The following is a 15,719-nucleotide window of genomic DNA, read 5'->3' on the forward strand; positions in this document are numbered from 1 at the left end:
ACTTTTCCTCTCAGTTACTCTGGCCCTGCTCTTCAGATCTGTCTTCCCAAAGCCACTCATCCCACTTAACCCCCCTTCTTGAAGCCTCTTCAAGAGCCTATTCTTTCAACGGTGCATCTTTTAACCTTTCACCTCTCCTGCTCACCAGATGCCCTGCTCTGAGGTGTTTTTCTAAAGGACTGATGCTTCTCGAACACAAGTTAAAATGGGTTATTGATCGTTGTGTAGGGGTGGGTATATAGGGGCTTAATGGAATTGGTGAACCTCTGTAAAGTCCAAGAAAAGTAAATTCTTGCATTTAGGACTGAGATGTGGAGGAATTTCTTCATTCAGAGGCTGGTGAATCTTGGAATTCTCTACCCCAGAGGGCTGTGGAGGTTCAGTCATTGGAGTATGTTCAAGACAAAGATCGATAGATTTCTGGATATTAAAGATATCAAGGAATACGGGGATAGCGTGGGAAAATGGGGTTGAGGTACCAGATCAGCTATGATCTAGTTGAATGGCGGAGCAGGCTCGAGGGGCCGAATGGCCTTCTCCTGCTCCTGTTTCCTATTACACAGTGCCTTTCACAATCTCTGGACACCCCAAAGAGCTTTATAACCAATTACTTTGAAGTGTGGTCACTGTTGTTCTATAGAAAACACAGCAGCCAATTTGCACACGGCAAGGTCTCACAAACAGCAATGTGATTGGTTGAGGGATAAATATTGACCAGGGCACCAGGCAGAACAACTGCTGTCCTTCAAATTGTACCATGGGACCTTTTATATCCGCCTGAGGGGACAGATGGGAGCTTGGCTTAACGTTTCAACTGAAAGACTTTGACAGTGCAGCATTCCCTCAGTGCTGCACTGGGAATGTTGACCTGGATTATGTGCTCAGGTTTCTTGGAGTGAGACTCGAACCCAAAACCTCCTGACTCTGATGTGAGAGGGTGCCACCCACTGAGCCATGGCTAACATTAAACAATGCAAGGAGATGGGCCGGTTATCGGAAGCAGTTATATGTACTTGATATTAAGGCCATGTCTCTCTCCTTTCCTAGCACATTCCTCTGCAGGTCTTACTGAAGTTCATGATTGACATTGCCTCTGGGATGGAGTATCTAAGTAACCAAAGCTTCCTACACAGAGACCTGGCAGCTCGGAACTGTATGTGAGTACTATTCAACCACTGGGTAGCTTGATTTATCAGTCAGAATTTGTCATTAGCCTCTTTGGTGGCCTGGTTAGTGATTGCATTGGCCAGGGTGGAACTATACAGACCATTTCATTCCATTCCTGGTCTGTGATGAATTATCTGGTCACAGTAAAGGCACTGATATGAGTACTAAAGTGGTCTCAACGCACCAACTGGGTCAGGGAAGGGATAAAGAAACCAAATGCTTCCTGCTCCTGATTGCTATCCAGTGAATCCTCTTGGAAAATGACTGTGTGCAGAGTTGGGTGAGTACTGGATCTGTCCATGCCGGATACGTTAAAGTTCTTTTTCTCTACACTGGTCCCCATCAAACACACCCAGGGCATATACAGCATGGGGATTAGATACAGTGTAAAGCTTCCTCTACACTGCCCCTATCAAGCACTCCCAGGACAGGTACAGCATGGGGTTAGATACAGAGTAAAGCTCCCTCTACACTGTCCCCATCAAACACTCCCAGGACAGGTACAGCATGGGGTTAGATACAGAGTAAAGCTCCCTCTACACTGTCCCCATCAAACACTCCCAGGACAGGTACAGCACGGGGTTAGATGCAGAGTAAAGCTCCCTCTACACTGTCCCCATCAAACACTCCCAGGACAGGTACAGCACAGGGTTAGATACAGAGTAAAGCTCCCTCTACACTGTCCCCATCAAACACTCCCAGGGCAGGAACAGCACGGGGTTAGATAGAGAGTAAAGCTCCCTCTACACTGTCCCCATCAAATACCCCCAGGACAGGTACAGCACGGGGTTAGATACAGAGTAAATCTCTCTCTACACTGTCCCCATCAAACACTCCCAGGACAGGTGCAGCACGGGGTTAGATACAGAGTAAAGCTCCCTCTACACTGTCCCCATCAAACACTCCCAGGGCAGGTACAGCACGGGGTTAGATAGAGAGTAAAGCTCCCTCTACACTGTCCCCATCAAATACCCCCAGGGCAGGTACAGCACAGGGTTAGATACAGAGTAAAGCTCCCTCTACACCGTCCCCATCAAACACTCCCAGGACAGGTACAGCACGGGATTAGATACAGAGTAAAGCTCCCTCTACACTGTCCCCATCAAACACTCCCAGGACAGGTACAGCACGGGGTTAGATACAGGGTAAAGATCCCTCTACACTGTCCCCATCAAACATTCCCAGGACAGATACAGCAAGGGGTTAGATACAGAGTAAAGCTCCCTCTACACTGCCCCCATCACACACTCCCAGGACAGGTACAGCACGGGGTTAGATACAGAGTAAATCTCTCTCTACACTGCCACCATCAAACACTCCCAGGACAGGTACAGCACGGGGTTAGATACAGAGTAAAGCTCCCTCTGCACTGCCACCATCAAACACCCCCAGGACAGGTACAGCACGGGGTTAGATACAGAGTAAAGCTCCCTCTACACCGTTCCCAACAAATATTCCCAGGACCAGGGACAGCATGCATTAGGTGCAGAAGAAAGTTCCTACAAATCTGCTCAAACAGCAGCCTTAGACAACTGCTTCCTGCGACTGTCTTAATATCACATGATTTGCATATTTTCACACTAACTATCCTGTGATCTCCCCAAGCGGTATTGTTTGTTCAGTGCTGAATTAGGGCTGGTTTTCACTGCTGAGATTGTACTCAGGAGTCTCAGGACTGAGACTTATTTGGCTGAAATACTATAGAAAACAGAGAGGAGAGCTTCACCCCAGCGGCTTGGGTGGAACTGGAGCTGAGAGGCGGGAGCATTCTGACTGACGACATCAACAGTCCACTCTCTCTAACATCCATTCCTCCCACGCAGGTTGTGTGACAGTATGAGGGTGTGCGTCGCCGATTTTGGTTTGTCTAGAAAGATCTACGCCAGTAATTACTATCGGCAGACGGCAGTCTCAAAGGTGCCTGTGAAATGGATGGCAATTGAGAGCATGGCAGAGTTGATTTACACTACTAAAAGTGATGTGGTATGTCGTATTTTCATATACTTTGCAGGTGAAAGCAATAGTGAAGAGAGACCAGGAGTCATTCAACACTTCCAGGGAATGAGCATTGCTTCTGTCCCATTCCTGTCTGTTGTGCTGTGGGGTTGAAGTAACTTTTGCCAAGCCATAGGCAGAATTCATGCCAACAGCACCAATTCATCATTGTTAGCACAAAGGGGAAGAAGTGTGGAAGGGAAAGAGTGGAAACAGGAACTGAAGTGGATTTTCTTTGAACCCAGTGAGTGTCATACAATGGAGGGAGTCACAATGGAACTGCCCCCCCACTATTCTCTCCTCACTGGGTGTCTGAGATCAGACCCTTTCCAAAGAGATCGCTAGAAAGTGATCAGGAACGGAAACCATGTCTGACTTGTTTTTGTTCCTTAGCCCACGGAGTCTGTGACCAATTGTGTCACCTCTAGTACCTCACTGTGAGAGAACACCACATGATCCTGGCCATGATCTGTATGGTTTCATACCTCAGTGAGCGGTATGTTTCCAGTCTGAGCCATTGTCTAAGGGATTGGGTGCCAGTTGTCGTTGTTTTGTCGATGACCCTGAACAGTGAATGATTGTCATATAGATGACCTACGGAAAGTGGTAATGACTAGTTGCACAGCATCTTCAATGTAGTAAAATATACCAAGGTGTTTCACAGGAATGTAAATCAAATCAAATAAAGATTCACTCTGAGACGCGTAAGAATGTGTTAAGGCAGATGACTAAATGTTTGGTCAAAGACGTAGGTTTTAAGGAGCATCTTAAAGGAGGAAAGAGAGGCGGAGAGGCAGAAAGGTTTTGGGAAGGAATTCTGGAGCTTGGAGCTTAGATAACTGAAGGCACGGCAGCCAATGGTGGGGCAAAGGAAATTGGCTTTACATAAAAGGACACAACGCAAAGGTTTCTGAGGGTTAAAGGGCCAGAAGAGAATAGAGAATTAGAGATGCACAGGGGATTTGAACTTAATAGATGATCATTTTATATTTGACACAATGTCAGACTGCAAGCCAATGTAAGTCAATGAGCACAGGAGCGATGGGTGAATGGGACCTGGTGCAAGTTGGGATATGGGGGGAAGCAGAGATGAGTTGAAGTTTACAGAGGATGGGAGATGAGAGGATGGCCAGGAGAGCGTTGGACTAGTCAAGCCTGGAGATCATGCCAATGATTGACTGCGATGGCCCTGAAATGAACCCATGCCTCCTCCCTGTTTCCAGTGGTCCTTCGGAGTGACGATGTGGGAGATTGTGACTCGGGGGAACACACCGTATCCCGGTTTACAAAACCATGAGATTTATGACTTCCTACACGAAGGGAACCGGCTGAGGCAACCGTCCGATTGTCTCGACAAACTGTGAGTGCCAGGTTCTCCCCTTCCTCAACCTAATGTGATTTTTTTTTGCTCCGAATCAGAAACATATCAAAGCACAAAAGCAGGGACGAGGGAGTTCAGTTAAACAAAGAGACTGAGTGTTCACCATACCGCGGAGAAGATCAAATGGGGGATTTAGTCGAGGATTCAAGATTTGATAGAGTAAATAAGGAGAACTGGCTTAATGGGCAGAATTTTCTGCTCAATGGGCGGGTGAGTGCCTGACTCGAACGAGCGTAAAATGACGGGCGATATTTCGGTCGGCAGGCATGCGCGGGAATCAGCAGCCAACAATTAACAGGCCTATTAAAAGGCCATTAAAAATCTAATTGAATTAAAATTTTTGCTTATGGTTGGTGGGCAGGCGAAAAGGCCAAGCGGCCGTTGGATTTTTATGCGAAACCCCATCCCCGGGCGGGTTGAGGTTTTGACCCGTCATTAAAAAAAAGAAATAAAACATTTTTCAAACTAATTTCTAACACGTCCCTGCTCATGTGACAGTCACGTGAGGGGACATGTTATTGACGTTTTAAAATTCTTTCTTTTTTATTTTTCAAGATCTTCATCTCCCTGAGGGGAGCTCTGTGCCTCAGGGAGCTTTTCCTGCGCGCACCTGTGTGCATGCGCGACCTTGTGCGCTCGCCGCCCCCTCCCCTCTCACAGGCGGTGCTGAGCGTGGGTTTCACGCTGGGTGGGCCTTAATTGGCCATCAGGCCCTGATTGTGGTCAGCTTCCCGACCGCTCCCGCCAAGCACCCCCCCAACGAGGGCAAAATCCTGGCCAATGTCTCTTCCAAACAACAGCATCTCCAGAATTTCCTCAGCACTGCACTGGAAAATCAGCCTAAACCATTTGCTCAAAGCCTTAGAAGGAGTGCTCAAGTCGCTAAACCTCAGAGATGAGGGGCCACCCAACTGAGTCTGACTGACCCACAGGAATGTAAAAATGTACAGGCGACTGTCCATTGCAGCCAACCTCAAAATGCACGTCAGTTTGCCCAGTAGCATTACTTGCTACTCAGAACAACTCGAACCTCACTCTAGGACTTTCCCATACAATCTAGGCTGAGGTTTGAGTGCAATACTGAGGGATCGTTGCACTGTTGGAGGCGCCGGTTTCCAGATGAGACGTTAAACCTTTGAGGTGAACGTTGAAGATCTCATGGGATTACATGAAGACCCAAGGGGTTTTCGGGCACCATGTCCTCAACCAACAGCACGGATGGACAGATTGACCAGTGATCCATCCAAAGGCCGTTGGTGGGAGGGTGATGTCAGGAAACCATGTACATAGGGTTGGGAGGAGGTCCGTCAGTTCCTCAAACCTGTTCCGACCATTCAGTTAAATCATGGCTGATCTGCATCTCAACTCCATTTACCCCGCTTAGCTGCATATCCCTGATACCCTTATTCAACAAAAACCTACCCATCTCAGTTTTGAAACTTTCAAATTGAACATCAGCCTCAAGAGCTTTTGTAGGAGTCAATTCCAGATTTATACCATCCTTTGTGCGAAGAAGCGCTTCATGAAATCACCCCAAATCTAATAAAAGTTACTGTATGCCAAAGGAAGTTTGATAGAAAGGACTTGACTTCAGGGTGCTGGTTTCAATGAGGCTCTCTTTGCTGATTCCTGTCTTCTCTTCCCAGGTACCACCTCATGTTCAGCTGCTGGTTCTTGAACCCAGAGCAGCGACCGACCTTCACTGAGCTCAGATCAATGCTCCAGGAATTTCTCTCTGCCTTGCCCATCCTCGAGGACCAGGCTGAGGTCTACTACAGTAACACTGGGGCGCAAGGAGCAGCAGCGCAGGCGATGAACAGGGCCGAGGACTTGAGTGATGGGATAGGAAACTTCTATGTAGTGGATCTGGGTGATGACAGGGACACTGCAAGCGACTGTGAAAGGACTCTCGGGACTGAGAGGGAAGGTTTGATCATTGGATGAGAGCACGACGTTGGATTGTGGAAGGCACCCTGAATTGGCCTTGCCTCCTGTGTTCTTGAACATATCTAAAAAAAACTTGATTTAATCACATGAACCTTCAGTGCATCAACTGGACAAACCGCCTGACAATTACTCCTGGTGCGACTTGTTCTCTGCGATGTTAATTTAAAGTTACGCACTAGGGATCAGGAGCACGGATGGTTGACAGTGAAGATGCATGGGGTCAGCGCCATATCTGAATGGGTGCAAACTCGCCTGGTATATTCAGCCGCTCACCTGCAGGACCAGTCAGGCTGTCTGAAAATTGATGCTAGTACTCGATGCAGCAGGAAGCAATGCCTCAGGGAGCTTGCGCTCCATAGTTTCCATCTCTATATTGCTGGCAGCTTATCTTTCCTTCTCAGCTATCCATCCAGTAACAAGGCAGTACTTAGCTGGCAAGCACATTTTAAGCTCTCTGCTGTTTCTGACTGGATTAGCCGATTGATGCAGGAGCGTGTACATGGGCCACGGGAAGGGATTAAATGGCAGGGCAGAGTCCACGATAGGGTCAAGTGTTCATGGGCTGTGGGAAGAGATTAAATGGCTGGGCAGAGTCCACGACATGATCAAGCATATATGGGTTGTGGGAGGAGGTGAAATGGGTGGGCAGAATCCATGATAGAATGGGGTTTAAGTGCAACATCCAGACAGAAGCGTGTGACAGCGGGAGGTGACCTGGAACAAGAATGCTGGCTGAATTTACTCCTCTCCTGAGTCTGGGGTAGGGTTGCCAGCACTCCAGGATTGGCCTGGAGTCTCCAGGAATTGAAGATCCATCTCCAGGACACTGCTGTGTGCAACCCTGGAGAAAAATCCATCGGGACGTTAGAAAAGATTGTCTTCTTTCTTCACTTTCTTTGAACATCTCTCTTTACCAGATATAAAAATACTGAAAATGGGGGGGTGGGTGGGGTGATAAGAGGCTGTTTGGCTGACAGTCAAGCATCATCCAGTTAGACAATGAGTCTTTTTGCTTTCCAATTGGCGTGGGAAGGAAGGCCGTAGGTCACAAGGCTGGATGTGTTCGCCAACTAATGGTTGGAGTGTGGGGGCAAGTCATGTGGTGAAATCTCCAGGAATATATTTAATCACAGTTGGCAACCTTAGTCTAGGGGAACTGAGGCTCCCTTATTGTTGCTTGAGCCAAGGTCCACTAACGGAACCCTGCCTGGGAGAGCTAAACTCAGCTTCCCTGCTCGGTGTCCCTCTCTCCCTCTAAGGCCATGCAGATTTCCCTGATGGGAAGGTAAACTGCTCGCAGGATTCTTGTCAAAGTGACCAGGGTGAGGCCTACTACACTAACTAGCAAGGAGCAGCAGCGCAGGCGACGGACAGGGCCGAGGACTGGAGAGATGGGGATAGGAAACTTCTATGTAGTGGATCTGGGTGATGACACGGACACTGCAAGCGACTGTGAAAGGACTCTGGGGACTGGGAGGGAAGGTTTTGATCGTTGGATGAGAACATGACGTTGGATTGTGGAAGGCAGACATGAATCGGGCTCTGGGGGTGGGGGGGCGGGGGTGTAAAAAAGGACAAAAAGCAAAACGCTGTGAATGCTGGAAATGACAGCAGGAAATGCAAGGAACGCTCAGCGGGCCAGGCAGAGTTTGTGGAAGGTAGAAGGTAAAGTGATTGCTTCGGGTTTATGGCTCGCCTGTTCGGTGATGATAATCCGTTTGTCACTGTAATACCAAATTCATGGCACTAAGTGGCGCTGTTGACATAGAAATACAGGTGGCCTGATGGTCATAGAATCATACAGTACAGAAGGAAGCCAGTTAGCCCCACTACCCCCCAGCCCACCACCGCCCATCGCTCTTTCCCCACAGCCCTGCAAAATTGTCCTCTTCAAGTACACGTCCAATTCCTTTTTGAAAGTTACTATTGAATCTGCTTCTGTCATCCTCTCAGGCAGTGCATTCCAGATCGTCCGCGATCTGTTTGAATGGCGGGACAAGGTTTGACAGGCTGAATGGCCTATTCCTATGTTCCTCTGATCAGAATAACTCCAGTTCACTGCGTAAAGAAAGGTCTTTTTGATCCATCACCACCCCCCCCACCCCCACCTCAACTCTGGTCCCTTTGCCAATTGTCTTCAATCTGTGTCCCTCTGATCACCGACTCTTCTAATACTGGAAACAATATTTACTTTGTCGTTTATTTACTTTATTTACCCTCCCATCCTTATTTGCCCTATCCAAACCACCATGGCAGCTGGGGGATTTAAATTCAGTTAATTAAATGAATGTGTGATAGAAAACAGCTATCAGTGATGGTGACAATGTAACTACCAGATTGTTGTTAAAAACCCATCTAGTCCTATAGGGAAGGAAATCTGCCCTCCTTACCCGGTCTGGCAGAGGTGTCAGCTGTGGCTCAGTTCATAGCACCCTCGCCTTTGAATCAGAAGGTTGTGGGTTCATGTCCCACTCCCGGAAACCAAGAACTGTGAATGTACTCGAAAGAGTTACAATCTGTGACTGTTGATAACTCGAAAGAGTTACCCGGTCTGGCCTACATGTGACTTCAGATCAATGTGGTTGACTCTTAACTGCCTTCTAAAATGCCTGAGCAACCCACTCAGTTGTATCAAACCTCAATGAAAATGTCTAATAAGAATAAAACCGCACGCACTATTCCAGCATCCACTTAGGGGCTGGACACAGCAAAGGATCTAACACAGTGGGTGTACCTTCGCCACATAGACTACAGTGGTTCACCTTCCAAACCCACGACCTCTACCACCTAGAAGGACAAGGGCAGCAGACACATGGGAACACCACCACCTGCAAGTTCCCCTCCAAGCCACAAACCATCCTGACTTGGAAATATATCGGCCGTTCCTTCACTGTCGCTGGGTCAAAATCCTGGAACTCTCCCCCCACCCCCTAACAGCACGGTAGGTGTACCTACACCACAGGGACTGCAGCGGTTCAAGAAGCCAGCTCACCACCACCTTCTCAAGGGGCAATGAGGGATGGGCACAATGAATGCTGACCTCGCCAGCGATGCCCACATCCCATGAAAGAATTGTAAAAAAAAATCACAAAGTCTCATAATTTCGACGATGGCCATCCTGTTGATTTTATTCAAAGCTGGTTCTGGAACCCTTAGTGTGGGATTGAGTTTGTGTGCTCCCATCCTAGGCATGCGCGTGCATGGCTTTCACAATCAGGAAACTCGACTGCATCTTGGTTGCCCTGTCTGGTTCAGTTTTCAAATGAGCCATTACTGCCCAACTCTCGACATTGTGCACCCTACTCAGCACGGTTAGCCAGATAATCATACAGGGCTAGAGAATACTGTTGGTGCCATTGGGGGACAGATAGGTATTTGCTTATTAATTATTTTGAATTAGTATTGCTGAGAAAAACAGATGTCGAAGCAACAGACATTCCCTGGTTCATTCCCCAGGGTAACGCCTTGGACAATCAATCAACCCGCCTGGTTTGAATTTAAACAAAGCTCGGCAGTTAACTGTCATTTATCAGTTAATTGGTGCATTTCCCAAGGCAACGCCTCTACCAATCAAAGGCCACTTGCCAACTAATCAGCGCTCTCTTCTCATGCAGTATAAATTGTTGTTCCCTTTACAATTTGGTATTCTTGCAAATTGTCCTGATGAGTGCAAGATGAAAAGCTTCAACAATGGGTCTTATCTCAGCAGTACTTCAGTTCCGTACTACCAAGCAACTATTTTAAACTATTTCAAAGCAGAAAATGCTGGGAATGTTTAGCAGGCCAAACAGCAGCCATGGAGAGAGCAACAAAGTTAATGTTTCAGGTCAATGAATCTTCAGCTGGCCATAGTGGCCTTGGTTTTGTTTTACATCCACCTGATAGGGTAAGTCATTGACATCAAAAGTTTATTTTGTTTTACTCTCCAAAGATGTTGCCCGACCTGCTGAGTATTTCCAGAATTTTCTGTTTCTATTTTGAATTTCCAGCACCCACAGTATTTTGCTCTTATATTAAATTATCTAAGGCCTCTGCTGCCGGAATGTCATTCAATCCGGATAATCGAGGCTGGCGCTCCCAGCGCCATTACCGAGGGAGTGCTGCACTGTCGGAAGTGCTGTCTTTCGGATGAGACTGTAAACCAAGGGCCCCATCTGCCCCCTCAGGTGGATGTCAAGAAAAGCCACGTGGCACTGTTTTGAAGAGAAGGGGAATTCTCCCTGACAAACATTTATCCCTCAACCGACGTCGCTGAAAGCAGATTATCTTGTCATTAACTCATCGCTGTTGCTGTGCATCCCTTGCCTGCAGCGCTTCCTGTATTGTAAACCGTAATCACTCTTGAAAAGTACTTCCCTGGTTGTAAAAGTACTTTTGGAACATCCTGAGGTCACGCAAAGCGTCCTATAAATGCAAGTCTTTCTGTCCTGAAGCATTGGCCCCCTCATATCGCCAAGAGCAATTTCTATCTTGTAGTTTTATGATGCAAATTCTCAGAGGAGTATTAATAACTAACCTTGATTTTGGCCTGAATGTCTCCTTAGAACCTTCCGGTTGAGCCTTGCCCACGTGGCTCCCGTGCGCCCCCCCAGTGGCAGGCTCAGGGATGACATTGCTGGTCAAGCTAACTTACTTATGTACAACTAAATAAACAAAATAAATCAAAATGTCTACTGTTAGATGTGATTCCGCAATTGAGCAGCACTTGCTGAACAATCCTGACTGCGCTAATAGCTACACTAATAACCAATTTAAGATAATCAGTTGAGCTTGTAATGTGAGTCATTTACAAATGCTAGAAATGACATACATTCATACGCAGGGACCTGTTCTCTGCAAACAAAAGGAATATGTTCAAGCCTTGCACCTTTTTTTGAATTACCCGGGGAGCTTGGGAAGTCTATATTTCCGTTTGCTTTCTCCATGGCAATACCTCAGCCAATCAGAGTTGACTTGCCAACCAATCAGCACCCACTTCTCATGCAGTCTAAATTATCGTGAAATTTGGCGTTCTTGCACTTGTGACAAAATGTGTTCACCCGTGCAACCGCTTGTGATCAGAATTGCTTAACTTTTCTAGGCCTACCGCTTCTTCTAGGTGCTGCCCTGACATCCGCAGCAGGGGTGGAGACATCCTGTGCAATGGTTAGCCCTGTTGCCTCTGATGACTTTGGTGTGCGTCCCCTGGCGAGCCAAGGTCTTGAGGGCTGCGGCTTGCTTTGGCTGTCCCCCTGTTGGCCAGTTGCTCCCTCTGCGGTGACGGAGGACGGGGTTGAGGGGGTCACCAGCAAAAGGGACTTGGAGGGAGCGGACAGCCTCTGAGATTCCTGAATGGATGACCGGGGGCTGGGGTGGGGGGGAAATCCAGCTGCTGCTCCTCCTCCCTTTTGGTGCCCGAGGGTCCCGGCCTAACTCCTTGAGTGGAAGGAGCATCTGGAGGGATGTTGAGGTACCCTGTTTCCCCTCGTGTTGCCACTGCAGGAATTCACCCATGGCTACCGTGATGGATGAAGGCCTGCGCCCATCTCCACGTTCTGCTGGACCAGGGTCTCCATGGCATCCGCCATCCTTTCCATTGAGACGTCCACGCACACACATGTGAGCACCACTTCAGCAGAGAGCAGGCAGACACACTCCTCCGACTCGTGTGCCACTCTGTTGAGGGCTCCCAACAGCTCTCCGTGAGGTTCCTTCGCCTTCTGCTGACTCTCCGCAATGAGTTGGAAGGCCGAATCCCGAGGCTCATCATCTGACACGGGCCTCACAGATGCCTCTTCCTGAGCAGCCCTCCAAGTGCCAGGGAGCTTGGCTGAACCCGCCTCCTCCTGCTACGATCATGTGCCCGTGCGGTGACCACCAGATTGTAAACCCAAGTCTGCTCGGAGATCTTGGTCCCACCGAGGTGCGCATCGCTGCGCTGGTGGAGGGTGCAGGCAATTGGTGTGATGGGTCTTCAACAGTGCTGCACTGAGGATCCTCATCCAAGGTGCTCTTGGTGCTTGGTTGGGATCAAGATTGCCCGAGAGTGACATGTCAGATGTGCTGAGGACAGAAAGCGGAGACTATTAGTGCTTGGCAGCCATGTTGAACACAGAACAATGGACTCAGGGTAGTGTTGAGAGAGGGATGATGTGGCGCAGGATCCTCACTTGGGTGTTTGCCGCCGACCTCACTGCCTCTGCAGGAATGGTCCACGCCCTCTCCGGTCAGCTCCAATACGCGACTCTCGAATGGGAATGAGGACCTTGATGCCCGGCACTCCACCCCCCCTGGTCTGGGACCTCTCCCACTGATTGTGCGTGATCTTGTCCTGCATAAAGACAGAGGGAGAGAGTGTGGGCTGCGCGCATGCCAGGAGAATGAAAAGGAGTGCCAGGCGTGTGTGTGTGCCGAGTGGAGCCAGGGACAGGATGAGGAGGCTATCTCCAGAGGAGATGAGGCCAGATGGAGATGTGAGGGTGTGTGTGTGAGAGATTGAGTGGTGACGTCCCTTGAGCCGGCAGTGAGTCAGATGCCAGTGAACGTGTGATGGGCTTGTGAGTTGAGATGGATGAGATGGTTGACTCGCCTGGCCGGCACGGATGAGATCGCTCATCCGTTTTCTGCACTGGATGGCCGACCTCTTGTGTGCAGCACTGGCACTGACCACCTCTGCCACCACCTCACAAGCCAAAGTGGTGAGACTGATGAGCCTGCTGGTGGTGGAGGGGGGAGGGGGGGTAGAGGACATCGTGGTGGGCGTCCACGGCACCCCAGATGGCGCCCCAGCGAATGTGTCACCGATTCAGAGGGCTTCACTCTTCTTGGCTTTTGGAGGCCATGTCTTCACTGGAGCAGTCCTGGGCTGTAAACACTCAAAACTGTGTGCGCGTGGCTGCAGTTTAAATACGGCGCCTGGCGTGAGGAAGTGGCGAGGCAGGGAAATTGGAGGATGCCCGCCAGCGATCTGGAGAGTTTCCCGTGAATGTATTATTAATGAGGGGGGGGACCCGCCAGGAAGGAGATGATACGGCGTGAAAACACACCATTTCGGCAGGTGGATAAAATGTCTTTTTTTTTCACGCCTGCTACCGCACTTAGTGCACAACTGGGGCGATTTCACCTTGAAGGGTTCACTGAACTGAATCTAAATCCCACGACAGATTTGAACCCGCATTCCATCAAAGCATTAACCTGGGACTCTGGATTACCGGTCCAGTGATATTACCACTACATCACCATCGTCCTGTAAACTGGCTGCCACTGGTTACCTGAATTATGACAGTGACTACATTTCAAAAGGTGCTTCATTAGCTGTAAAGCACACTGGGACATCCTGAGCGGGCGAACGGCACAGTAGGAAGGCATCGGCCTAACAGTCAACCTAGCAGACAGCTCAGCTGCGACGAGATGAGGAGAGACTTCTTTAGCCAGAGAGTGGTGAATCTACGGAATTCATTGCCACAGAAGGCTGCGGAGGCCAGGTCATTGAGTGTACTTAAGACCGAGATAGATAGGTTCTTGATTGGTAAGGGGATCAAAGGTTACGGGGAGAAGGCGGGAGAATGGGGTTGAGAAACTTATCAGCCATGATTGAATGGCGGAGCAGACTCGATGGGCCGAATAGCCTAATTTCTGCTCCTATGTCTTATGGTCTGTGACTGGGGATGGAACCCTGGGACTGTCCTTGGTCTATGTCAGCTAATATCCACACTAAGAACTGTGGCCTTCTCCAAATTAACAACCAGAGAGGCTTTGAAGATGTTTTTAAGCAACAGATTTGTTGTAGTTTATAACCTTCCCCCCTCAGTCAAAACAATTCATTTATCAAAGCAGTCCATAATAATCACCACAATTTCCTCTCAACAGACTACACTTACTGCAGTAATGGCCTTCAGAGTTAATAGCACGCCAAGGAACAGTACCCTAATGTTAAACATCCATTAGCTTCTGGTAGTTACTGCTTGTTGGCTTCAATCCAAACTCTCTCAGCTGGTGCTGTCAGAAGCCACGGCTGTAAATCTTTGCTTCAATATCCCTCTATGTGTGTCACAGGGTGTATCTGTAACTCTTTCGAGTACATTCACAGTTCTTGGTTTCCGGGAGTGGGACATGAACCCACAACCCTCTGATTCAAAGGCGAGGGTGCTATGAACTGATCCACAGCTGACACCTCAGGGTGTATTTGTATATGCCCATTGCAATGTCTGTGTGCAAGTGGCTGCACTTTGAAGTCTGTGTGCAAGGCAGACAGGAAGTAAAACTAATTTGAATGTAATTCAAATAAGTTTACTGAGGCCAGCTGAAGTTTCTCCCTCCTTTCCCTGCTCTTTGTTGGGGTATAGGCCACTCCCAATATCTATGCAGGTACAGCACAGGGACAGGACACAGCCCAACTGGTCTGTGCTACATGATACTCCTACACATTTACAGTCTAGATAGTTGATCCCAGATTTCCCACCCAGGACCAGTCCTCATTGGTTTAGTGTACTACAAAGTCATGTAGACCAGAATATCACAAATTCAGATCGCTGATCTGCACCAATTTAACTCATCAGATTCACTGAACACCACTACTCATTGACCCATCCAGGTTTCCAGAGCACACCCAACAACAATTTGCATTTATATCAGCTGTTTGCCTAATCAAACATCACAAGGTGTTCCACATGAGAGGAGCCTGACAAAATTTTATACCTATCCACATAAGAAGCTATCAGGACAGGTGACCAAAGGCCTGTTAAAGAGGTCGGTTTTAAGGAGCATCTCAAGGAGAGAGAGAGGGAGAGAATTCCAGAGCTGAGGGCCTCAACCTTGGAGGCACGGTTGACAATGGCCGAGCAACTAAAATCAGAGAAACACCTTTTACCACAAGTCCATCAGACAGTGGTTGGCATATAAGCTCCTAGAGGCCCTGTGGGAAAAGGAGATGGTGGATACTGTGGGATGGTTCCCCGAGCAGACTGTCAAAGTCATTTGGCAGAATGCCTCATCGTCAGAACTTTCCAACAAGCACCAAGATGCAGCTTGGCTGGTGATGAGAAAGGCCCTCCCCATCAGATCCTTCCAACACGCCAGGAGTCTCACTCCCTCTGCACGTTGCCCTTGAGGTGGCTGTGGTGGGGAAGAGACCGTTGTTCACCTCCTTGTGGATTGTACCTTTGCAAAGAAGGTCTGGAGAGAGATGCAGTGGCTTCTGTCAAGGTTCATCCCGAGCAGTTCTGTGACACAGGACACTGCGCTACGGGGT

The 15,719-nt window shown here is 48.6% G+C and overlaps 1 protein-coding gene across 1 annotated transcript in view; it reads left to right on the plus strand.

The window, feature by feature from the left end:
• Positions 1 to 8,884, plus strand: part of LOC144670187 (tyrosine-protein kinase Mer-like) — a 34,897-nt gene extending 26,013 nt beyond the window's left edge. Inside the window, exons 11-14 of the mRNA XM_078532665.1 lie at positions 1,048 to 1,157; positions 2,991 to 3,150; positions 4,386 to 4,522; positions 6,190 to 8,884. Coding sequence (XP_078388791.1) covers positions 1,048 to 1,157; positions 2,991 to 3,150; positions 4,386 to 4,522; positions 6,190 to 6,487 — 705 coding nt within the window. The 3' untranslated portion in view covers positions 6,488 to 8,884. The remainder of the gene's footprint in view (positions 1 to 1,047; positions 1,158 to 2,990; positions 3,151 to 4,385; positions 4,523 to 6,189) is intronic.
• The last annotated feature ends 6,835 nt before the right edge of the window (positions 8,885 to 15,719 follow it).

Source organism: Cetorhinus maximus, chromosome 31 (assembly GCF_964194155.1).
Source record: "Cetorhinus maximus chromosome 31, sCetMax3.hap1.1, whole genome shotgun sequence".
NCBI classification, from domain to species: domain Eukaryota; kingdom Metazoa; phylum Chordata; class Chondrichthyes; order Lamniformes; family Cetorhinidae; genus Cetorhinus; species Cetorhinus maximus.